At 39.9% G+C, this 25,424-nt stretch overlaps 1 protein-coding gene and 1 long non-coding RNA gene across 5 annotated transcripts in view; one reads left to right on the top strand and one right to left on the bottom strand.

Moving 5' to 3' along the window:
• The window catches only part of CABCOCO1 (ciliary associated calcium binding coiled-coil 1), a 167,745-nt gene extending 149,459 nt beyond the window's left edge, over positions 1 to 18,286 (bottom strand). For 3 of the 4 annotated variants that reach the window (XR_009734210.1, XM_061405080.1, XM_061405081.1), the window contains exons 1-2: positions 18,203 to 18,286; positions 4,870 to 4,973 (exon numbers count right to left, since the gene is read on the bottom strand). Coding sequence is in view for 2 of the 4 variants with exons in the window: in XM_061405080.1 (XP_061261064.1) it covers positions 4,870 to 4,973; positions 18,203 to 18,283 (185 nt within the window). In the remaining 2 variants the exon portion in view is untranslated. Of the gene's footprint in view, positions 1 to 4,869; positions 4,974 to 18,202 lie in introns of those variants that run through there. The other variant, XM_061405082.1, reaches the window with a different exon arrangement.
• A 470-nt stretch (positions 18,287 to 18,756) lies between these two features.
• On the top strand, positions 18,757 to 24,001 carry LOC133240379 (uncharacterized). Its single transcript, XR_009734211.1, has 2 exons — positions 18,757 to 19,675; positions 20,614 to 24,001. It is a non-coding gene; the product is annotated as an uncharacterized LOC133240379 (long non-coding RNA).
• Positions 24,002 to 25,424: the final 1,423 nt, after the last annotated feature.

Here is a 25,424-nt window from a genome sequence, read left to right as displayed (position 1 = left end):
CAGTGAGAGTTGAGCGTGAAGGTAGTGCAGCTGCTTGGCTTGTGGGGACTCTGGCGGTGCCAAGTGTGCAGGGATGTGGACTGCTTCCGCCACAGGAGTATGGCCCCATCAGAGTCTTTTTTTCGAGTTTTTTTTTTTTTTGGCTGGCAATCAGAAGGCCTCTTTGGCTAGTCTTTCTCTGTAGCTCCGCCCATTCAGGCACTTAGAGGGCTCCCTTGCCTGGGGTCCTTCTCTGTTGTTTGGTGCATCATGCACATAGAGGGGCCGCCCTAGCTGGGTTCCTACTCTGTAGATCAGCGTGTCAGTCACTTAGAGCAGCAACCTGGGTGGGGTCCTGCTCTGTAGTTCAGTGCATCAGGCATTTGATGGGCCAGCCTCTGTATTGTTCAGCTGCCAATCCTAGTGTGTGGAGATAGAAAGGCTATGGTGATGGCTCCACCCCCTATGTGTGACTCAGCAGTATCACCTTGCTTCCATGGCTGCCAGGCTTTCCTCCACAGGCATTTCCCATCACAATCTCCTCCCTTACCTCCCCTCAATCGGTCTCTCTGCAGTCAACAGCAGCCCCTGCCCTGGGATTGCTCCACACTACCAGCCTCTGCGCCTTCCAGGGAACCCTTGTCCCTTTCTGGGGTATGTACAGCTGTGGCAAGGACTGTTTGATTCTCATTCCATTTAGGCTTCCATAGATCAGCTGTTTCACTCTCAGCCTTAAATGTTTCTCCTCTGACTCAGACAATTGCCCCTGTGGGGACTGGATGCCTGCTTCAGTTCCCCCACACGCCAAGGGCAGGTCCAGTCCTACTAACACTCCTGTTTCCCCCACGAGTTCCTTCGTCCTACCGACTTTTGCATTGTTCTATACATTCTTTTCCTCTTGTCAGGTACTCCTGTCTGCTCTCAGCTGGTGTTCTGCATGCACTTCTGTGTCTAAAGGTGTATTCCTGATGTAGCCGTGGAGAGAGATGAACTCCACATCCACCTACTCCTCCGCCATCTTGTTCCCCAGGATTTATTTTTTACTGTAGTTTCTTGTCTTAGTCCTGCTGCTGCTGCTAAGTCATTTCAGTCGTGTCCGATTCTGTGTGACCCCATAGACAGCAGCCCACCAGGCTCCCCCGTCCTTGGGATTCTTTAGACAAGAACACTGGAGTGGGTTGCCATTTCCTTCTCCAACGCATGAAAGTAAAAAGTGAAAGTGAAGTCACTCAGTCGTGTCCGACCCTCAGCGACCCCATGGACTGCAGCCCACCAGGCTCCTCCGTCCATGGGATTTTCCAGGCAGGAGTACTGGAGTGGGGTGCCATTGCCTTCTCCAGTCTTAGTCCTAACAGCTCTTTTTAAACATATTTTATAATCTCTTTTTTATCTCTTGTTTTATGGAATCAGTGTCCTCTTTAAACATCAGCTTTGTCTAACGATTTTTTTTGTTTCCGGAAGTTGGTTTCCTTCCAAATGTATTCTTCATCTGCAATCTGCATGTTATTTTTTCAATTAAATATCTGACCTAAATAGCTGCATGTGTCCTTTGCTTTACATTTTTATTGTTTGAATGTTTTAACTGTATATTAATAGACAACTGCCTGAGAATATTTTGGTGAAATCTCCTTGAGGTCCCTCCACTTTTGCTCTCTTTCCCTAATGTGTCCTCCATTGCTTTCCCTAAGTACCATTCGAATCTTAACCTTCAACTTGAGCTGCAGGCTAAATATTTAACATTTCTATTCTCTTAGTTATTTCACTCCAAAGGAAACTGTGCAGGGAGACGCTGGGAACAAGATACAGCTGTGGTTTGAATGTAAAGTTTCCATGCATTTTACTGGCAAATTTGTAAGCTTCTCCTCTAGGGATAAGGAGAGGGGACAGAGAGAATAGTGAGATGGCCACTGATGTACCACAGGAGAAAGTAGGGAAAGAAAAAGATGCTTAATAGTGATTTAGGAAGTTTTGCTATAGTGATAGGTGATGTAACTACCTACTTATCTCACCAAGAATTTCAGTAAAAATATTACATTATTCTTGTATGCTCTTGAAATTGGAATCTTTCATTTTTTGAATATGATGACATGCAGAAATAAGCCTTAAGGCAAGAGCTGAACAGCTCATGGAAACCAGTTATAGAAAGGTTATTAAAAGATCACTCCACATTATTTCTATGTTTAAATAGTTATTTTCAATTTAGTCTCTCTCTTTTAAGGGATTTGCATGGATCTGTAAATAAAATCAGGGTTACATGAAAACATGAATGACAGCAGTTAGGAGATGAGAAATGTACCTAGATATTTATCCTTGCTTGAATTATATTCCAGAAATATATTTTAATATTACTTTAAAGTTTCATTTGATTGGTTGCTTTTATGGAGCAAAATTTTTAATGTTAAAAGGTAAGGGAATGTGCTGATGTCCTATAATTTATTTAAGTAGGTTTATAGCTTTGCAGGACTTCCCTGGTAGCTCGGACAGTAAAGCATCTGCCTACAATGCGAGAGACCTGGGTTCAATCCCTAGGTTGGAAGATATTCTGGAGAAGGAAATGGCATCCCACTCCAGTATTCTTGCCTGGAAAATCCCATGGATGGAGGAACCCAGTAGTAGGCTACAGTCCATGGGGTCGCAAAAAGTCGGACACAACTGAATGACTTCACTTCACTATAGCTTTGCAGGGGCTTCCCTAGTGGCTCTGATGGTAAAGAATCTGCCTACAATGTGGGAGACCTGGCTTGATTCTTGGGTCAAGAAGATCCCCTGGAGAAAGAAATGGCTACCCCCTCCAATATTCTTGCCTGGAGAATTCCATGGACAGAGGAGCCTGGCAGGCTACAGTCCATGGGGTTGCAAAGAGTCAGACAGGAGTGAGTGACTAACACTTTCATTTTCTTAGGTTCCTAGATTGTATGATTTTTGGCATACTTTTGCCAGTTGGTGACAGGATACTTCAATTATATTTTTGTCATTTTGAAAGGTATATAATCCTGACTTATAATAATGCTATTTTAAATGGAAAGTAAATGACTGATTGCAAATATTTCAGGATTACTGTTAAAAAAATCATGTAAAAAAAATCTCAAGAAAATTACTCTGCTAAGAAATGGTTCCTAGCATAATACTGATGTCATTTATCCAAAACTGATGTCCTATAATCTGAGATTACTTCAGGTGAATTCTGTTAATCAGATGGTCAATGACATATCCTGAAAGAATGACCTTTTAGGTCAACCTGCTGTTTAGCTTGGGTTGTTTCTATGTTGCTAACTTCTGTATCACTCCTTGAATCATTTACTTTCTCCTAGATCTCACCTCTTAGAGATGAAAAATACTTTTAGAAATTAGATATTTAACAAAAAAGAGACAATAGTTGAAAAAAATTGTCAAAAAGATTGTTATATAAACAGTACGGTTAAGATGTGATGAGAAATACATAAGTCTAAAAAGCATTTGTGTAATAAGTTTTATTAACTACTTTTAAACAATATATTTTATTTACTATTAAATACAATTAAATTATAAACTATATTAAATGTGTCATTTACATCATATTACTCTATCTGCCTAGTATTAAATATCTATTTTTTACATTTCAATAACAACATTTGGGGTTACCCAGAAGTCCAAAATAATATGGTTGACTTAAGTAATCAGTGAAATTAATACAATAAATGAATTTTTCTAATTAATTCTGGTACTAAAAAATAAGAATTCCCAAAGACTATCTGTTTCTATAAAAATGGTAAAATGACCTTGAAATTCTTACTTGATATCTATGAAATTTTTAATTGACTCTTATTTCTAAAGATGCAGATAGTAAGCTGTATGGCCAAATCACAGACCACCAAGATTTCTAGCAGGATTTGAAGGCAGTGGAGGTGAAGAGCATCTCAGGAAAAGGCCTGTCAGTGTCATTTGCCTGCTCTTAATATGCTTTCCCTTCTCAAACTTCTCCTCCACCCAGTAAATTTGTCATATTTCCTTCTCAGCCATAAATCACCTCTATTCTGTAGTATTTGATATTATGATCTGCAAATGATAACCACTGACAGAGTCATTTTCTATTTGCCATTATGGTTTACAACACTCTGCTCGCATCCAGATGACTGGCCTACAGAAATCTTACCCTGGAACATTACAGTCCAGAACACCATCACATCATTACTACTCCCCATATATTACAACTAATCAGGCTTCCATTATTAGAATGAGATAATTAAAATGAATGTTACTAAAAACACCATTTAGGCATTTGTGTGGTGAATATATCTGAGTATATCTAAGAGTTCTAAGTAAATGATCTACTGTAGAAATCAATGGCTTTAAAAATAAGATGTACCTGTATTAGAACTGATGCCTACAGATTCAGTTATATTACCATATTTAAACAAAATGTATGAGATTACAATACTTAGTATAGCTTCGTATCCAATAAAAATCACAGGTGGATGGCTAATATTCAGGATTACCAAAATTATACATGTATTGACTATTAATATTACAGAAAATACATCTTACTCTTGTCATGATGAGATGGAAGACCTAGAGGTTCTTATGTATACTGTCAGTTTTACAAATGAAAGAGAAAAGAAGATGTCATATGCTAATGGTTGCTTTTAACAATAAATCCCTATTCTGTGTTAAGATAACAAGTTGGTTTGAAATCCACTTCTCCCATAAAGAAGACTGCTGAGCAGTGCAAAAAGTCAGTTTGAGAATTTTTGTGTTCCAGAGGCTGGATATATTTATATATATATGTATCCGTGCACAACATAATAACACATATTTTGAAAAAAGGTTTAAAATGTGTAATAACATATTATGCCATTTATAGATGCAGAACTAGAACTGTTCCACATTTGGTTGTGATATCAAAGTACTTACTGTTGAACTCCATCTACATCCTCTGCTAGCATTTCAGTGATCTGGGCAACTGAAAGAAAATCTGGAGACAGAATCTTTTCATGTTCCTGGAATTCAGCATCTTTCTACAAAAAAAAGTGGAATAATTATTTCAATCACATTTCACATATTAATCCTAATAATACCAAAATCTGTTCTTACTTTTGTCTACTGCTATCAGGAAAAAATTTTAAAGTAATGGTATCTCTTCTACAAAGCTGAATGGTTAGTCAATCTGTCTTCTGTGCATATTTAAAACTGGGTGATGGTTTTCAAATAACAAACATTTTTGAATATCTATATATTCCTCTTTGAACCTGGGGTACAAGAGGAGGCAAAGACAAAGACTTGTTACCCAAAAGAAGCTCAACATCTTGTGGAAGGAACAAACGAAAGGTGATTTTAAAACAAGAAAATAAAATTATAAGTGAGCCATAATAAAGGTGTCATTCAGAACCTCCCTGATGGCTTAGTGGATAGGAATCTGCCTGCCAATGTAGGGGACACAAGTTCAATCCCTGGTCCAAGAAGGTTCCATATGCTGCAGAGCAACTAAGCCCATATGCCACGGCTGCTGAAGCCTGCACGCTCTAGAGCCTGTGCTCCACAACAAGAGAAACCACCACAATGAGAAGCCGGTGCACACACCTAGAGAGTGGCTGAGCTTGCAGCAACTAGAGAAAGCCCGCAGAAAGCAACAAAGATCCAGCACTGCCAAAAATAAGTAAATAGATTAAAATTTAAAAATAGCTGTCATTCAGTCTAAAGGAAGGAAGGGACAAGGACAGGAACAGAACAAAGAAAGTCCAAAGAGAGGAATAGATTTTCGGAGCATGAATGTGGATAGTGCCCCAGGTGAATGAATCAGCAACACCAAGGTGATAAATCCAGGACAGTTGGGTACCAGTTCTGTGAATATCAGTAATTCACAGTGGTGCCAAGCATACACACAGGGTACAAGTTGAACCTAAGTGGAAGGTGGGTGTTGGGAAAATATCACAGGCGATCTTAAATAATTTAATAAACATTTACTAAGCGATTACAAGACACAAGATATTGCACAAGTCACCATACATATTTTGGACCGTGGCTGTTGGAAGAATGTCAGGTTGAAGAGTCTGTTCTTAATAATACAGGCAGAAATGGACTGTGAAGTTTTTGAGCAGTGAAATGACAAAATAAAACTATGCTTCAATGAAGGGTAATCTGTAGCAGGGTGAAGGAAAGACAGGAGCAGAGCAAGGATAAAAAGGAAGAGTTAAATGAAAAAATGATTAGAACAGTTCAGGAATGAAGCATTGGCTGCACTGGGCTCCTAGCAGTGTGCATGAAAATGTATAAAGATAAATGCAACATATATATGGGGGACTAAAAAGAGGAAAGAATGAATGCAGAGTCTGAGTTTCTGAAATAGGTGACTAGAAGAAAAAGGTGATGAGACTCAGGGCCTCCAAAAGCAAATATGCCCCCATGCACGAACCAGACAAAAGAATCCTCTCTGGGTAGAGTATTAAAAGATATGTCTGACACAGCCCTGCACCCAAGTGTACCACTTGTGAACAGAATAGTTCCACCTTCTGCTCAATCCTCAGCTGAGTCCTTTTGTACAGAGTACAATCCATAAAAATATACATGACACCCTTATTGGGCTTCCCTGATGGCTCAGATGGTAAAGAATCTGCCTGCAATGTGGGAGATGCGGGTTTGACTCCTGGGCGGGAAGATCCCCTGAAGAAGAGAATGGCAACCCACTCCAATATTCTTGCCAAGAGAATTCCACAGACACAGTCCATGAAGTCACAGAGAGTTGGACATGACCGAGCAACTAACACACAAACACTCTTATTACACCAAAAGAAATAAGAGATTTAGAAGATGACGCTAGTTTTAAGAAGGCAAGATGATGAGTTTGGTTTCAGTGGTTGAATTTTAGGTGGAATATGAATAGCAAGAAATGTTTCGAGATTAACTAGAAATGCTAGAGTCACAAGGTCAACTTTACAGATATTGGTTTAGGAGTCACTGCAAGTATGAGAATGAATGAAACTGCCCAAAGTCAAGAGTATAAAGAGAAGTGTGAATGGGGGATGAAAAAGGAGACTGAGAAAGTGGTAAGACACCAGGAGCTTCATGAAAATCGAAGACTATGAGATTTACACCAGTCAGAATGGCCATGATTAAACAGTCTACAAATAACAAATGCCGGAGAGGATGTGGAGAAAAGGTAACTCAAACATGGCTGATGGGAATGTAAATTGGTGTAACCATTATGTAAATAGTAGGGAGGTTACTCAAAAAATTAAAAATAGAGTTGCCATGAGTGTATGCTCAGTTGTATCCAACTCTTTATAACCCTATGAACTGTAGCCCATTGGGCTCCTCTGTCCACGGAATTTTTCAGGCAAGAATACTGAAGTGGGTAGCCATTCCCTTCTCCGGGAAGACTTCCTGACCAAAAGAGCAAACTAATACACTGCATTCAGTTCAGTTCAGTTGTGTCCAACTCTTTGCAACCCCATGGACTACAGCACGCCAGCAAGGCTTCCCTGTCCATCACCAACTCCTGAGGCTTGCTCAAATTCCTGTCAATTGAATCGGTGATGCCATCCAACCATCTCACCCTCTGTCGTCCCCTTCTCCTCCTGCCCTCAATCTTGCCCAGCATCAGGGTCTTTTCCAGTGAGTCAACTCTTTGCATCACTTAGCCAAAGTATTGGAGCTTCAGCTTCAGCATCAGTCCTTCCAGTGAATATTCAGGAATAATTTCCTTGAGGATTGACTGGTTTCATCTCCTTGCAGTCCAAGGGACTCTCAAGAGTCTTCTCCAACACCACAGTTCAAAAGCATCCACTCTTCAGCACTCAGCTTTCTTTATGGTCCATCTCTCACATCCATACACGACTACTGGAAAAACCACAGCTTTGACTAGGTGGACCTTTGTTGGCAAAGTAATTTCTCTGCTTTTTAATATGCTGTCTAGGTTGGTCATAGCTTTTCTTTCAAGGAACAAGTGTCTTAACTTCATGGCCGCAGTCAACATCTGCGGTGAGTTTGGAACCAAAAAAAAATAGTCTCTCACTGTTTCCATTGTTTCCCCATCTATTTGGCATGAAGTGATGGGACTGGATGCCATGATCTTAGTTTTCTGAATGTTGAGTTTTAAGCCAGCTTTTTCACTCTCCTCTTTCACTTTCATCAAGAGGCTCTTTAGTTCTTCTCTGCTTTCTGCCATAAGGGTGGTGTAATCTGCATATTTGAGGTTATTGATATTTCTCCTGGCAATCTTGATGCCAGCTTGTGCTTCATCCAGCCTGGCATTTTGCATGATGTACTCTGCATAGAAGTTAAATAAACAGGGTGACAATATACAGCCTTGACTTACTCCTTTCGCAATCTGGAAACAGTCCATTGTTATATGTTTGATTTTAACTGTTGCTTCTTGACCTGTATAGATATTTCTCAGGAGGCATGCTTGGTGGTCTGGTATTCCCATCTCTTGAAGAATTTTCCAGTTTGTCATGATTCACACAGTCAAAGGCTTTGGCATAGTCAGTGAAGCAGAAGTAGATGTTTTTCTGGAATTCTTTTGCTTTTTCTATGATCCAATGGATGTTGGAAATTTGATCTCTGGTTCCTCTGACTTTTCTAAATCCAGCTTGTACATCTGGCAGTTCTCGGTTCACACACTGTTGAAGCCTAGCATGGAGAATTTTGAGCATTACCTTGCTAGTATGTGAGATCAATGCACTGTGCAGTAGTTTGAGCATTCTTTGGCATTGCCTTTCTTTGGGACTGGAATGAAAACTGACCTTTTCCAGTCCTGTGGCCACTGCTGAGCTTTCCAAATTTGCTGGCATATTGAGTGCAGCACTTTCACAGCATCATCTTTCAGGATTTGAAATACCTCAACTGGAATTCCATCACCTCCACTAGCTTTGTTCGTAGTGATGCTTCCTAAGGCCCACTTGACTCTGCATTCCAGGATGTCTGGCTCTAGGTGAGTGATCACATCATCGTGGTATCTGGATCATGAAGATCTTTTTTGTATAGTTCTTCTGTGTATTCTTGCCACCTCTTCTTAACATCTGCTTCTGTTAAGTCCATACTGTTTGTCCTTTACTGTGCCCAACTTTGCATGAAATGTTCCCTTGGTATCTCTAATTTTCTTGACGAGATCTCTAGTCTTTCCCATTCTATTGTTTTCTTCTCTTTCTTTGCACTGATCACTGAGGAAGGCTTTCTTATCTCTCCTTGCTATTCTTTGGAACTCTGCATTCAGATGGATATATCTTTTCTTTTCTCCTTTGCCTTTCACTTCTCAGCTATTTGTAAGGCCTTCTCAGACAGCCATTTTGCCTTTTTGCATTTCTTTTTCTTTGGGATTGTCTTGATCACAGCCTCCTGTACAATGTTATGAACCTCTGTCCATAGTTCTTCAGGCACTGTCTATCAGATCTAATCCTTTGAATCTATTTGTCACTTTCCATGTATAATCATAAGGGAGTTGATCTAGGTCATACCTGAATGGTCTAGTGGTTTTCCCTACTTTCTTCAATTTAAGTCTGAATTTTGTAATAAGGAGTTCATGATATGAGCCAGAGTCAGCTCCCAGTCTTGTGTTTGCTGACTATATAGAGGTTCTCCATCTTTGGCTGCAAAGATTATAATCAATCTGATTTTGGTACTGACCATCTGGTGATGTCCATATGTAGAGTCATCCATTACTCAGCCATAAAAAAAAATGAAATTATTCCATTTGCAGCAACATGGATAGACCTAGAGATTATCATACTAAGTGAAGAAAGTCGGAAAGAGAAAGACAAATATCATATGACATTACTTACATGTGGAATCTAAAATAAGACACAATCAATATATCTATGAAACAAAAAGTCTCACAGATACAGGTAACAGACTTGTGGTTACCAAACAGGAGGAGGGGTTGGGAGGGAAGAATTGGGAGTTTGGGATTAGCAGAGGCAAACTATTATATATAGAATGGATAAAAAACAATATCCTACTGTGTAGCACAGGGAGCTATATTCAATATCCTGTGACAAAATGTAGTAGAAAAGAATGTTAAAAATAATATATATGTGTATAACGAGTCACTTCTCTGCACAAAAGAAATCAACATATTATAAACCAACTATGTGCTGTGCTGTACTTAGTCACTCAGTTGTGTCTGCCTTTTTGCAACCCCATAGACTGTAGCCCGTCAGGCTTCTCTGTCCATGGGGATTCTCCAGGCAAGAATACTGGAATGAGTTGCCATGCCCTCCTACAGGGCATTTTCCCAACTCAGGGATAGAACCCAGGTCTCCTGTATCACAGGTTGGTTCTCTACCATCTGAGCCAGGGGAAGCCCGAATAAACTTTAAAATTTTTAAAATAAATAAATTTTTAAAAAGTATTGTGAGATTTGGGCAAGAGTGGGGCAAATGTTTTTAATTCAACAAACAGTTATTTATCCTTCCATGTCAATGAACTCCAATAAATAAGAACAACAGGAAACTTTCTGCTATAATTAATAAGATTACATCCCAAATTTTCTTTATTCTTTTTCAAGAATAGAAAACCGCAAAGCTAACACTCACTGGAAATAATAATCAGTTTAATGTTTGTAATTTACTATTAGGTTATTATATTTTTATTTTTAAAAATTCAATTGAAAAGTAAAATATGCTATTTTATTAACTATCTTTATTTAGTATCTGCTGCTGCTGCTGCTAAGTCACTTCAGTCGTGTCCGACTTTGTGCAACCCCATGGACTGCAGCCTACCAGGCTCCTTCATCCCTGAGATTCTCTAGGCAAGAACACTGGAGTGGATTGCCATTTCCTTCTCCAGTGCATGAAAGTGAAAAGTTAAAGTGAAGTCGTTCAGTTGTGCCCGACTTGTAGCGACCCCATGGACTGCAGCCCACCAGGTTCCTCCGTCCATGGGATTTTCCAGGTAAGAGTACTGGAGTGGGTTGCCATTGCCTTCTCCGTTATTCAGTATAGAGTCAGCAAATTAACCTAAACTAGGTCATCCATTTGATTATAAATTCAAGAAGAAAAAATATTTTAGGACCTAATACAATACTTTGCACCTACTAGGCACTCAGATGCTTATAAATTGAATTAAATGCATGCAGTTTTTAGACAGGATAGTATTTTAGTTCATAATATATTGTATATATTTGTTTAAATATTTGTTAGTTACATGCATTTTTTATTATTAGCAGTAAACTATAATTATTACTGTACTATTAATTCCATTAGGTTGTAAATTCCTCAGGGACAGTCATTCAATCTTTTATTTCTTTTGAGAATTCTGTAGTTCCTAGTTAGGTCAACATAGGTTGTTAATCAACCTGTGTCTGAATTCATCTTCATCCTGTGATGACATTGTTAGATGATGGACCATGATGAAAAGCCAGACGTAGATTTGGAGATATCATGATGCCTTTAATATACTGATGAATTCTGTGACTTAACAGCAAGACATTTAAACCTAAAATTAGATTCATGTTAAAACATCATTTTGATATGTTTTAATGCAAACACAATTGTTATCATTATTAAAAATGAATAAAGATATACATGAAAGATATACAGACATTCAGATCAATTGTCTCAGACTTGAAAATTTTCTTAATAGGAGAAAATAGGTCACATAAGAACTGTAAAAAAGAGTATAATCTTAATCTTTCATACAATAATAATTCTAGCTAAGGAGTCTAATACCAGTGCCTCGTTCTTCTACTAAAACTTGATAGATTAAGATAATCATTTTGTAGGAGGGTTTGCCTCTGGTTTTTTGTTTTCTTTTGTTTTAAATTGAATTCCTGGACCTATTTTAAATGAGAGCTTTTCTTCTGTTTGTTTACACACTGCCGTGCACTAGAAAGGATGTAAGGTGGTTAAATATCTTTAATCTTTCAATACATACATTCTCATTTGTAAAAATTAAAGATACAATGGAAAATTCATGAATAGGCTAATAAAAATGTAAATATGTAATTATCACTTTCTCTGTAAAATTACATCTCTGACTAGGAGAATATGTGAGCTAAACTGCACTGTAACTCATTTTATTTCACCACCTGGTGGATTTTAGCTGTTATTCCAGAAGCATTAAAATTGTAAGCTGCTATTTTTTGTCAGATAATCTTTTCTGTGAATTTTTTCTCTAATGTCAGCTAAACTTTTCACATTTGAACATAACGTCTTTCTTTTAGAATTTTATCTTTGGGGGGCATCTTTGTATCCATCACTGATATGTCTTAAAAGATTCTTAAAAAATGTTCACTAAAGAAATGTATAGCACAGTTCACCAAAGATGCCTAAGAGGGGTTTCATAGCCTTAGAGAACATAGAGTAGTCTACCATTTCCACACTCTGAAAGGCTTTCTTCAAGATTGAAAATAAATGAACTAAGATCAGCTCTGTGTTGAGCCATGTTAGAGCTGAGGCAAAAAGGAAAAATTAGTATTAACAATTCTGTCTTTATTTAGAATTTAAATCCATTATGGGTTTTTGCATTTATTATGATTTTTTAAATATTACATTAAATTTTTTCTCTTGACTACGGAATTTTTTAGCATCCGTTAAATTCTGTACCCAAGGAGGGTGCCTCACTCTCATCACTATAGTGCTGGACATCATAAAGAGACAATTTAAAAAAGAAAAAAAAAAGTAAATGAAAGAAGGATAAGTAAAAGCAAGAGCTAGTTCCTTAAAATAATGAACAAAATAGGCAAATTTTGGGCAAAGGTGATTAAAGAAGAAATAAATATATGCCACATTAAATGAACACATTTGAGAATTACAGGTAATGGGTGATTTTCTAGGAATATATGTTATAAATTTGACCAAGGGTAAAGGAGAAAATGGACCAGACAAACATGAACTAAACTGGAAGTCTACTTTTTAAAAGGTCACATGTCCAGATAGTTTTACACTTGAGGTTCTACTAAACAACCAAGAACACATAAATTCTGTTAGTCTAATGATTATAGATTGTAGATATTCGTTTTTAGAAACCAGCATTGTCTATATACAAAAACCTGAACTAGCACAGAAATGTGACTAAAGTCAAAATCATTAATGAGCTCAGATGCAAAAATTCTACTTAAAAATATCTTATGGTCTCCCTGGTAGTCCAGTGGCTAAGAATCTGCCTGCCAATGCAGCGGAAATGGGTTCCATCACTGATATATGCTGTGAGGCAAGTAAACCCGTGCATCACAACTTCTGAAGCTGGCAAGCCCATAACCTGTGGTCCACAGCAAGAAAAGGCACCACAGTGAGAAGCCCATGTACGGCAACTATTACAGAAAAGTAGTCTCCACTCACAACTAGAGAAAGACTGAGCACAGCAATGAAGACCCAGCATAACCAAAACAAATAAATACATAAAATTTTAAAAATATTTTTTAAAAGTGACATCTTTGAATGTTGAATCCAGCATTGTACAAAAATAATAAGAAGCTATCATTATGACAAGATAAGGTTAATTTCATAAATGCAAGGATAAATTATAGTTAACAAGTCTCATGTACTTTTTAGTCAAATTAAAAGTTAAAACCATGATTATATAAGTAAATAATAAATATGCATTTGTAAGAATTTAGCAGCAGAACTCTCAGTAAAATATGAATTAAAAAAAAGCTAATTTATAGTGAATGAAACTAGCATGATGGTTCACACTAGAACAAAATTAGATCCCCATTTCAAATATACATCTATCAAAAATTAATTTTAGCTGTGTTAGATACCTAACTTTAGTAAAATAAAACTTTAAATATCAGAAAAAGATTGAAGATGATTTGTCCAACCTGAAAGCGAGGACGGAGTAGGGAGAAGCAGGAAATAGATAGGAATAAGATAGCAAATTGGAAGACTTAATAGTAAGATGAAGGACTTACTAAACTTAATAGTAAGATGAAAGACTTACTAAAAGACCAAACATCTGTGAATACCTCCACATCCACTATCAGTATTTCCAGAGGTTCTAAGTGTTTGACAAATAATGATACTAAATATTCACTTCACTGGAAGCTGCTGCTGCTGCCAAGTCACTTCAGTCGTGTCCAACTCTGTGCAACCCCATAGACGGCAGCCCACCAGGCTCCCCCGCCCCTGGGATTCTCCGGGCAAAGAACGATGGAGTGGGTTGCCATTTCCTTCTCCAATGCATGGAAGTGAAAAGTGAAAGGAAGTCGCTCAGTCGTGTCTGACTCTTAGCAACCCCATGGACCGCAGCCTACCAGGCTGCTCCATCCGTGGGATTTTCCAGGCAAGAGTACTGGAGTGGGGTGCCATTGCCTTCTCCATTCATTGGAAAGACTGATGCTAAATCTGAAACCCCAATACTTCGGCCACCTGATGTGAAGAACTGACTCATTTGAAAAGACCCTGATGCTGGGAAAGATTGAAGGCAGGAGGAGAAGGGGATGACAGAGGATGAGATGGTTGGACAGCATCACTGACTCAATGGACATGAGTTTGAGTAAACTCCAGGAGTTGGCGATGGACAGGGAGGTCCATGGGGTCGCAAAGAGTCGGACATGACTCAGCGACTGAACTGAACTGAACTGACTGAGTACTATTTTCTCAACAATATTTTTGAGGAACCTTTTGGCATCCTGTCCATTGTCCTATACTATCTATATCACGTGGTGTGAATGGCTTCAATAAATCCCTCTAGAATGATATTCCAGTTGTAGGAACCTGATCATCTTGGTGCTCAAGTTGAGCCCCAAGTGTTTCTCTCCGACCTGCCAGTAATGGGGTGGGATGTTTTCAAAGCCCGTGCATGTGTGCCAAGTTATTTCTGTCACATTCAACTCTGTGAGACCCCACTGACTGTAGCCTGCCAGGCTCCTCTGTCCATGGGATTTTCCACACAAGAATACTGGAGTGGGTGGCCATGTCCTCCTCAAGGAGATGTTCCTGACCCAAGGATTGAACCGTGTCTCCCACATTACAGGCGGATTCTTTACCACTGAGCCACCTGGGAAGGCCAACTGGGAAACAATCACTTACTTTTTCTTTTACGTCTCTGATGTGAGTTGAAGTATGCTGCTGCTGCTGCTGCTAAGTCGCTTCAGTCATGTCCGACTCAGTGCGACCCCATAGACAGCAGCCCAAGAACACTGGAGTGGGTTGCCACGTCCTTCTCCAACTCAGGACAGTGAAAAGTGAAAGTGAAGCCACTCATTCGTGTCAGACTCTTTGAGACCCCATGGACTGCAGCCTACCAGGCTCCTCCGTCTGTGGGATTTTCCAGGCAAGAGTACTGGAGTGGGTTGCCATTGCCTTCTCCAGAGTTGGAGTATAGTCCCTTTTAATTATACTATTAATACTTAAATGATTACATATCCCAAACAGTGTTTTTGAAGATATTAAGAAAGTCAGTTTATGAACTGAATTTATATACTCATGTACAAATTAACTTATATGCATTTATAAACTCCTTTCACTTACAGATCTTTAAGTAGCAAATATTTATTTTCAGATTGTCATCATTTCTCTGGTTTTCTGCATTTAAATGTTTCTCTCCCAAAACTTTAGCCTTATGCAAGAGGCATTTATTCCCATGTTACTAAAGAAACTGTACTATTAAATGCAGAAAGTTGGCAAGAAAGTTTATGTAATAATATGTATGTATAATATGTATAATTATGTATAATAAAAATATTTTTCTGGAGCCATATCTCATGTCTGCTTGTTCAAGGTTATCTTATAGAGTTCGATCTATGATAACTATTATACCTGGCATACCTCAAACCCTCTATAATTCCAATTAGTTATCAAATTTTATTGCGTGCCTACTATATGATTGAGACAATCATATAGTTGTTTTAATTTTAGGTAATGACAACAAACAAGTGGGAAACCTCAGACTATTGAAAGCGTATGCTTTATTTCCAACAAACTTGGCAAAAAAAGAAATATTTCACTACTGTTTGGCTCAGATGACTGAATGGTCCACTGGCTAAGTCAATTTGGGTACAAATTATTGAGAAATAATGCTATACTACTAGGTTTCCAGGGATCAACTCTGGAAAGAATCTCACCTTACAAGAACCTTTCAATACCTAACTGAAAAGAAGTAGCCTTGTGAATAGAGATACCAAGAGAGATTTTTGCTATCTTTTCCATCTAACCCCTGAAACCCACAGTGGGCACAAATGGGTGGCTGCTGCTGCTAAGTCATGTCCAACTCTGTGCGACCCCATAGATGGCAGCCCACCAGGCTACCCCATCCCTGGGATTCTCCAGGCAAGAACACTGGAGTGGGTTGCCATTTCCTTCTCCAATGCATGAAAGTGAAAAGTGAAAGTGAAGTTGCTCAGTCATGTCCGACTTTTAGTGGCCCTATGGACTGCAGCCTACCAGGCTCCCCCATCCCTGGGATTCTCCAGGCAAGAACACTGGAGTGGGTTGCCATTTCCTTCTCCAATGCATGAAAGTGAAAAGTGAAAGTGAAGTCGCTCAGTTGTGTCCGACTCTTAGTGGCCCCATGGACTGCAGCCCACCAGGCTCCTCCGTTCATGGGATTTTCCAGGCAAGAGTACTGGAGTGGGGTAAATGGGTGGCAGGCAGGATTTATTCTAATGAATGACACAACACTAAAGATCAACTGTCTTATCCATGAACTACAGGAACTCTGGTGTTAGAATGAACCCTCCAAGATGCAGACTGTTAATCTTAGCAAACGAACAGTTAAGTGAGTCCAAATTCCAACTTTACTTTTTCAGTATGTTACTAATTAAAAGACTAAGCATATCCCAAATTGACTGCCATGAGGAATACCTGCTGCTCCTCCAAGAAGTTAAACAAAAGAGCTCAGTGACTATGCTAAGATGGCAGATAATCACCTAAGGTCTGTAACTGGTTCATTAGTTTCACTTATCCTTTATAAAAAGTGATTACCCTTCACCCTGGAACACGGTTTTGTTTTTTGTTTTTTTGCATCTTAAAAAAAAATTAAGGGGTATTTCTTTCTTTTTTTTTTGAAGAGCATTAATTTCAAATTATCAGTTACTTATAAAGGATATTTCTATTATTGATACATGGATAAGTACTGGGTATATTCTCACAAGAAAGTTTTTGTATATATTTATATACCATGATTTAATTGGGAAATTTCCTATGCCACTTTTGAAACTGTATTACTTACATTATAGATCACAAGAGAGTAACTGGCTTAGTAACCAGTTTATCACATTAAAATGTATTTTTAATGTATGCTAATTTCAAAAGGTTCATAGGAGAGTCAGCAGCTTTAGTGGTCTGCATACAGTACTGGGAAGAACCCGTAGGGAATGACTTGCATATCTCTGGGCAAGGCACTGTATTACTGGCTCTGTGTATCCTCATTTATAAAACTGCAGCTCATACACATCTTCTGTACAAAAAATAAATAAATGCTATTTAGACTAATAAGTGAGTTTAACCCAGCAATGTTAATTATAACATTATTATTCACCTTCAGAGTCTTAAAAAAAGCTGAAGAAAAAAGTTCTTAGAATAACATGATTGACTCAGTATGTGAAGATTTAAACATTTCTTAGTAGTATCTGGCAAATATTTTTAATTAAAATCTCAGGATACAAAGCGTCTGAGTAATCCCAGTTACTTAGAACCCATTTATTATTGAGAATTAGTGCTGGGAGGGGCCGGAGAAGAAATCTTTATTTTGCACAGGAAACCACTGGAGGCCTAAGAATGTTAAAGTCTTTTCCTAAAGACAAGGTGCTAATGAGCAACTCAGCCATAACCGGAAGGTTGATTTTCTAGGCGTTCCTCCTTTGTCCGATTTATCAACTATTTACTTATTTAGAGAAACAGTAAAATAATACGGGAAACATTGGCCTTCAAATATTCATCAATCCACTATCAATGAAGAGTAATTATTCCATGACATCTTTTGAGCAACAGAACTGTGATATCTGAAGAGAATTAGTAGTCATTTACAAAGGAGACGCTCTCACTTAAATTTTTCAAAATTCCCTTTTAAGTAGAGAATCCTAGGGAAAGCGCTTATTTGTGAGGCCTTTTGGGCAAAGAACCGTCCAATGGAGGGATTTTTAGTTCACACTCGGGGGCACGGAGGGGCGTCGGACGACAGGGCAAGGGGAGCGCGGGACGGTGGCTTGGGGATCCCCCTTCACTCCCTGAGAGCTCGCGCCGCCTGGGCGTCGCACCCACTCGGGGCCGAGCACCCAACTCGGGCATGGGGCGCCTCCGAGGGAACAGCCTAGGCCCGCGGGAGAGGTCCGGCGCTCGGGGGTCGCGGGTACCGGGCAGAGACGGCGTACCTCCGACTCGGGTGTGGTTCCCGCCGAAGTCATTCCCGCGGGAGTCGTTCCCCCGGGTGTCGTCCCCACAAACGTCGCCATGATCCCGCCTCAGCCCTGCGGCCCCTCGTCGCCTAGGCAACCGGGGAGGGGGCGGGGCCGGGGTCGCTGGGCTGGGGAACTGAGCCCACGCTTAGCTGCTTCCGGTCCCGAGCCCCATGCCCACCTGGGAAATGGTCAGGACCAGGCTTGTAAGAGCCGGAGAGCAGGCCCTACCGCTGCGGGGCGCTGTGCCGGGAAAGCCTATGGCAGGGCTTTGAGTAACTGAATCGAGATAGACTTTCCTTTTAGTAAGAGTGAAAAAAGGGAAAGAAAAAAAGCAGTTGAACTAGTAAACGGGGAAGTGGGGCTTCCCTGGTGGCTCAGTCGGGATAGAGTCCATGGGGTCGCAAGAGTCAGACACGACTTAGCGGCTAAACTACCACCACCAAATGTGGGTGTGTAATACTAATACATGGCAAGTAGAGCAGGTTGCTATTCCTTTCTCCAGGGGATCCTCCTGACTCAGGGATCGAACCCACATCTCCTGCATTGCAGACGGATTTTTATCGACTGAATCACCAGGGAAGCCCCCAGTAAGTATTAAAGTGAGGTATATTATTGAAATTAATATTTTACATGAAAAAATTGTAATTTTAAAATATTAGGATATTATTGTTATGTTTAGAAGGAAAAACAGCCTTTATTTTTTGGAGATAACATGCTAAAAGATTTAGTGATGGTGAAGTGATAAAATGTCCACGATTTACTCCAAAATAAGGAAGGGTAGATGGATAATGATTGGAGGTACAGTAGAGGAATCAAGATTGGGGGGGGAGGGGCATGGTCATTATACTATTATTTCTACTTTATAGTTTGATTTTTTTCCAAATAAAAACGTTTAAAAACAATATTTTTAGTATTTGTATGGCTTCCCTGATAGCTCAGCTGGTAAAGAATCCACCTGCAATGCAGGAGGCCCCTGTTCGCTTCCTGGGTCCAGAAGATCGCTGGAGAAGAGATAGGCTACCCACTCCAGTATTCTTGGGGTTACCTGGTGGCTCAGCTGGTAAAGAATCCTCCTGCAATGTGGGAGACCTGGATTCAATTCCTGGATTGGGAAGATCCCATCGAGAAAGAACGGCTACCCACTCCAGTATTATGGCATGGAGAATTTCATGGACTGGAAAATCCCATGGATGGAGGAGCCTGGTAGGCTCCAGTCCATGGGGTCGTGAAGAGTCAGACACGACTGAGTGACTTCACTTTCACTTTTCACTTTCTTGCACTGGAAAAGGAAATGGCAACCCACTCCAGCGTTCTTGCCCGGAGAATCCCAGGGGCGGGGGAGCCTGGTGGGCTGCCGTCTATGGGGTCGCACAGAGTCGGACACGACTGAAGCGACTTAGCAGCAGCAGCAGCATACAGTCCGTGCCGTCGCAAAGAGTCTGACAGGTATGAGCAACTTTCACTTTCTTGTGAGTGTTCTTCTCTGAACGATAGTATCTGCTTCGATAATGAAACGTGTTTTACTTTTATTAACTTCCATGGGGTTGCTATGCAGGAAACTTACTGCAAATATCAGACATTTAAATGCTTCACTTTCCTCCTCTGTCAAACGAGATAATGACAGTGTCGGCCTTATTGCATTATTGTGAGGATTTAGCATGTTAATATATGGAAATATTAAGGACAGTATCTAGCAACTGTAGTTCTGTATTATTAAGATTAGTATTAGTTTGTACTTTTCTCTTTAGTCCATCCTGTACAACCATTGCCAAAATAATACTTCCATCATGGACCTCTTCTTATATTTGACCCCTGCCTTTCAGACCAAACTGAACAATTTACCTTTATATAACTTCATGATAATTGTGCCTTTCCTTGTCTTACTTGTTAAGATTAGCCTCACAATTTGTAATGTCAACTTGTGGTTCATGAATTGTCTCTACGTTTGTATATGTTTGGTCAGTCTTTTAAGTGGATTGCAGAGTCCTCCTCTTCTTAGTATTTTACACCTAAAGAAACTAGTTCTTAGTACAGAATATTTAGTCAACAATGTGTTTATGATTTCCAACTCTATTTTAAAACCCTATTTAGAGTCCATCAGTTAGTGAAAATACAGACAATTTTAGTGATTGTCAGAGTTAATACTTAAGAGCTACCACCTTACAAACTCATTACAATGCTAATTAATTATTTCCTTCTGATCCATACTTCGGAGAAACTGAAAACAATGGCTAACCTTCTGCAAAGTAAAAACCATTTGCATTCTTTAAATTTAGCCTTTAGTTAATGTCTAAAACATTTATTTCTTTAAACTGTAGTTCTAATTTTCTCAAAGTTCGGATTTATTTTCCTGGCCATTAATTGTTCTGTCATGTCTTTTACAGTTTTTACATTTTCTTCACCTCTCTTTGGTTTTGGACCCCAGAACAAGTGGAGGACTCCATTGAAGACGGACAGATGTGCAGATGACACCACCCTTATGGCAGAAAGGGAAGAGGAACTAAAAAGCCTCTTGATGACAGTGAAAGAGGAGAGCGAAAAAGTTGGCTTAAAGCTCAACATTCAGAAAACGAAGATCATGGCATCTGGTCCCATCACTTCATGGGAAATAGATGGGGAAACAGTGTCAGACTTTATTTTTGGGGGCTCCAAAAGCAGTGCAGGTGGTGACTGCAGCCATGAAATTAAAAGACACTTACTCCTTGGAAGGAAAGTTATGACCAACCTAGATAGTATATTGAAAAGCAGAGATATTATTTTGCCAACAAAGGTCCATCTAGTCAAGGCTATGGTTTTTCCAGTGGTCATGTGTGGATGCGAGAGTTGGACTATAATGAAAACTGAGTGCTGAAGAATTGATGCTTTTGAACTGTGGTGTTGGAAAAGACTCTTGAGAGTCCCTTGGACGGCAAGGAGATCCAACCAGTCCATCCTAAAGGAGACCAGTCCTGGGTGTTCATTGGAAGGACTGATGTTGAAGCTGAAACTCCAGTACTTTGGCCACCTCATGCGAAGAGTTGACTCATTGGAAAAGACCCTGATGCTGGGAGGGATTGGGGGCAGGAGGAAAAGGGGGTGACAGACTGAGATGGCTGGATGGCATCACCAACTTGATGGACATGAGTTTGAGTGAACTCCGGGAGTTGGTGATGGACAGGGAGGCCTGGCGTGCTGCAATTCATGGTGTCACAAAGAGTCGGACATGACCAAGCGACTAAAGTGAACTGAACTGAACTGAAATTCTACCAATGACAGGAGGGTTACCTCTGGTGGGGGCAGGGCGGGGATTGTTTTGTAGTAATTTCAATTTTACTGTATTTAATCTTGTAATTTATTAGAGAAGTCAGTTTCGAGGAGGTAATTTAATTTTATGGGGCACATTTTTTTTTTTTGGCCTGGTAAGGAGTGGTGTTGAAAACCCATTAGCCTGAAGGTTACTTTTAATTTGGACAAGTTGGAGCTGATTTTAACGTCTCACTTCTTTTGTAGGGAGGTGCCAACAGGAAAGACAAATCTCAGTAGTTGATATGCGTTCTTACATGGAAAGGTCAGTTATATCTTCCTTCTCAAGTCTCTTTGGAAGATAAAGGCTTCTAACTAAAGCCTGCAAAATTCCATTTGTTATCTTAGTTTATTGTTCTAGGGCCAGTAGGGAAAAGGAAACATATGGGTCTTGTAGTTTACAATTAGTTTTTTAAATGACCTCTGACTTTAAGCACATCAAAGTGAAATATGGGGTAGCTTGATAGTATTTTTTGCCCAATTGGATTGGCCCTCATTCTAATGAAAGTACTCCAGTCTACATGCTGATAAACCTATGAGGAGCAGATTTTACAAGTGAAATCAAATTTTCTTGAAGAGGGATATTTTTATAATTTTATCAGTTGAGGCCTTGTTTGTGTTACTCGCCCAGCTGTGTCTGACTCTGTGCGAACCCATGGACTGTAGCCCGCCAGGCTCCTCTGTCCATGGGATTTTCCAGGCAAGAATACTGGAGTGGGTAGCCATTCCCTTCTCCAGGGGACCTTCTCGACCCAGGGATTGAACCCAAGTCTACTGCATTGCAGGGAGATTCTTTACTGTTTGAGCCACCAGGGAAGCCCTAATTGAGCCTTGAATGTTTAAAATAATACCAGGACTTCCCTGGTGATCCAGAGGCTAAGATTCTATGCTCTTAAAGCAGGGGACCTGGCTTTGATCCCTGGTCAAGGAACTAGATCCCAGATGCTGAAACTAAGAGTTTGAGTACCACAACTGAAAGATCACTCAGGCTGTAAGACCCAATGGAGTAAAATAAGATAAATAAATACATTAAAAAAAAATAAACATTTAGGAAAGGGCTAGATAATTTTTTATTGGGTATTGATGGTCTAGTGTAGCAATATAAGACAATGAAAACTGATGGTGAGATTTCCACTGTCTTCTTAGGGTCAGCAACTATTTTCACTCCACTCCTCATGATTTACGTGTTACTGGTTCATTTTAAGTATAAGAGAAGTTCTTCAACAATAAATGAAATGATGTCAGTAATGAGATTAATGACATATTAGTAGTTCCAACACTGTCATTCCTGAGGTCTTGAATCTTTTAAGTGACACCCATGATAGTCTTAAGCGGATCAGGCTGGAAAAACTCCAGTTTGTTCTTGAAATAGTACTGAGAGACCACAAAGTTGTGGAGATGGAATTTACATAACACACTGTATTTTAGCCTTGAGATACATTGAATTGTTAGATGTAGAAAGAAAAGCTATTACAAGCATTTTATTTTGTAAATAATTCCCTTTACTCTTTGTTACACATTTAATTTTTAGCAAAGAAAGTATTCCAGTAGCTAATCAATTCTGAAATATATTTCATTTTCTTAACCTTTACCTACTTCTCAAATCAGGTCTTCTCATTTCAATTAAGTGCCTTAATCTGTTCAAGTCATATGTGAGAACATTTTAGTCTCACCTTAACAAAGTGCTTATAGGAAATGGGATAGTAAACCGACTGTAGTAGAATGTATTCTGAGACTAACTAATTATTGGTTGCAGTGGGGGAAGTGTAATGATTTTCAGTCAGTTGGTATGATTTTGAACTTGTTCATGTAATACTGCATCCTGTCTTCAAAACTCATTGTGAGCATATCTGTTATTCTTTATTATCCAGTTATTCACTTTACAGTGAATCCTTATGCACTTAAGATGAAATTTCTTTTTCTCCAATCAGAAAATGCTCTCTTTTCCTAACCCAGAGACCTCTTCAAGATAGTTTTGTACAGAAACAGACTCACAGACATGAGAACAGATTTGTGGTTGCCAAGGGAGAGGGGTGGAGTGAGAGGGATGAACTGGGAGTTTGGGGTAGACGCAAACTACATTTAGAATGGATAAACAACAAGGTCCTACTGTATAGCTCAGGGAACTATATTCAATATCCTGGGATAAATCATAAAGGAAATAAATACTAAAAAGAAATTATATATGTGTTTGGGCTTCCCAGGTGGCACTCTTGGTAAAGAACCCACCTGCCAATGCAGGAGATGTAAGAGATGTGGGTTCTATCCCTGGGTGGGGAAGATCCCCTGGAGTAGGAAGGGGCAAGCCACTCAAGTATTCTTGCCTGGAAAATCCCATGGACAAAGGAACCTGGCAGGCTATAGTGTATGGAGTGGAGAAACTAAACACACACACACACATGTGCCTGTGTACCTGAGTCACTTTGCTGTACAGCAGAGATTGGCACACTATAAATCAACTACATTTAAATAAAAAAGATAATTTTGTAACTTGTTCCTTTTCTTCCAGATGATCTTTTAAAAGAAAAATGGGGTCACCTCTCCTTAACCACACCATGTCCTACAGTTGGTCTCTAATTGCCTGTGCTCTCCTAAAGCCGTCCTCTCAAGGGCTGTCCCAGGTCCTGTCTTCCTTGGTGTGTGGACATCCTATCCTATTTGTCCCAAATATCCATTCCTTGCCTTCTCTACTTGGCCTTGTGCCCTGGAAGGCTGACCCATCAGCTGGATTCACCAAGTTCGTCAGCCTGAGACTTGTGGTTACCTTTGGCCAGTGGGAACACCAGCAGATTAATGATAGGAGAGTGAGGTCCAGGGTCATTTATTCTCCCTGTTTCCTTTCTTCAGGATTACAAGTAGGGTGTACAGTAGCTGGCTTCCTACACCAAAAGCCTTGATGGCTAAGGTGGGTCCCTTAGCCCCTGAAGCTACCCTTTGGGCCTCAGTTCAGTTCAGTTCAGCCGATCAGTCATGTCTGACTCTCTGCGACCCTATGAACTGCAGCACGCCAGGCCTCCTTGTCCATCACCAACTCCCAGAGTTTACCTAAACTCATGTTCATTGAGTTGGTGATGCCATCCAACCATCTCATCCTCTGTTGTCCCCTTCTCCTCCTGCCTTCAATCTTTCCCAGCATCAGGGTCTTTTCAAATGAGTCAGTTCTTCGCATGAGGTGGCCAGAGTATTGGAGTTTCAGCGTCAACATCAGTCCTTCCAGTGAACACCCAGGACTGATCTCCCTTAGGATGGACTGGTTGGATCTCCTTGCAGTCCAAGGGACTCTCAAGAGTCTTTTCCAACACCACAATTCAAAAGGATCAATTCTTCAGCACTCAGCTTTCATTATAGTCCAACTCTTGTATCCATACATGACCACTGGAAAAACCATAGCCTTGATTAGACAAACCTTTGTTGGCAAAGTAATATCTCTGCTTTTTAATATGCTATCTAGGTTGGTCATAACTTTTCTCCCAAGGAGTAAGTGTCTTTTAATTTCATGGCTGCAGTCGTCATCTGCAGTGATTTTGGAGCCCCCCAAAATAAAGTCTGCCACTATTTCCACTGTTTCCCCATCTATTTGCCATGAAGTGATGGGATCAGATGTCATGATCTTAGTTTTCTGAATGTTGAGCTTTAAGCCAAGTTTTTCACTCTCCTCTTTCACTTTCATCAAGAGGCTCTTTATTTCTTCTTTGCTTTCTGCCATAAGGGTGGTGTCATGTGTGTATTTGAGGTTATTGATATTTCTCCTCAGGGAACTACTTTAGAGTCTTTAATCCATTCTTGTGGACTGGGGCTTTCCAGGTAGTAATAGTGGTAAAGAACCCGCCTGCCAGTGCAGGAGATGAAAAGATGCAGGTTTGATCCCTGGGTCAGGAAGATCCCCTGAAGGGAGTGTGTGGCAACTCACTCC

This window comes from Bos javanicus, chromosome 28, assembly GCF_032452875.1.
Source record: "Bos javanicus breed banteng chromosome 28, ARS-OSU_banteng_1.0, whole genome shotgun sequence".
NCBI lineage: Eukaryota > Metazoa > Chordata > Mammalia > Artiodactyla > Bovidae > Bos > Bos javanicus.
The sequence above is the reverse complement of the archived record's forward strand: the minus strand, read 5'-3'. Positions and strand labels throughout refer to the sequence as shown.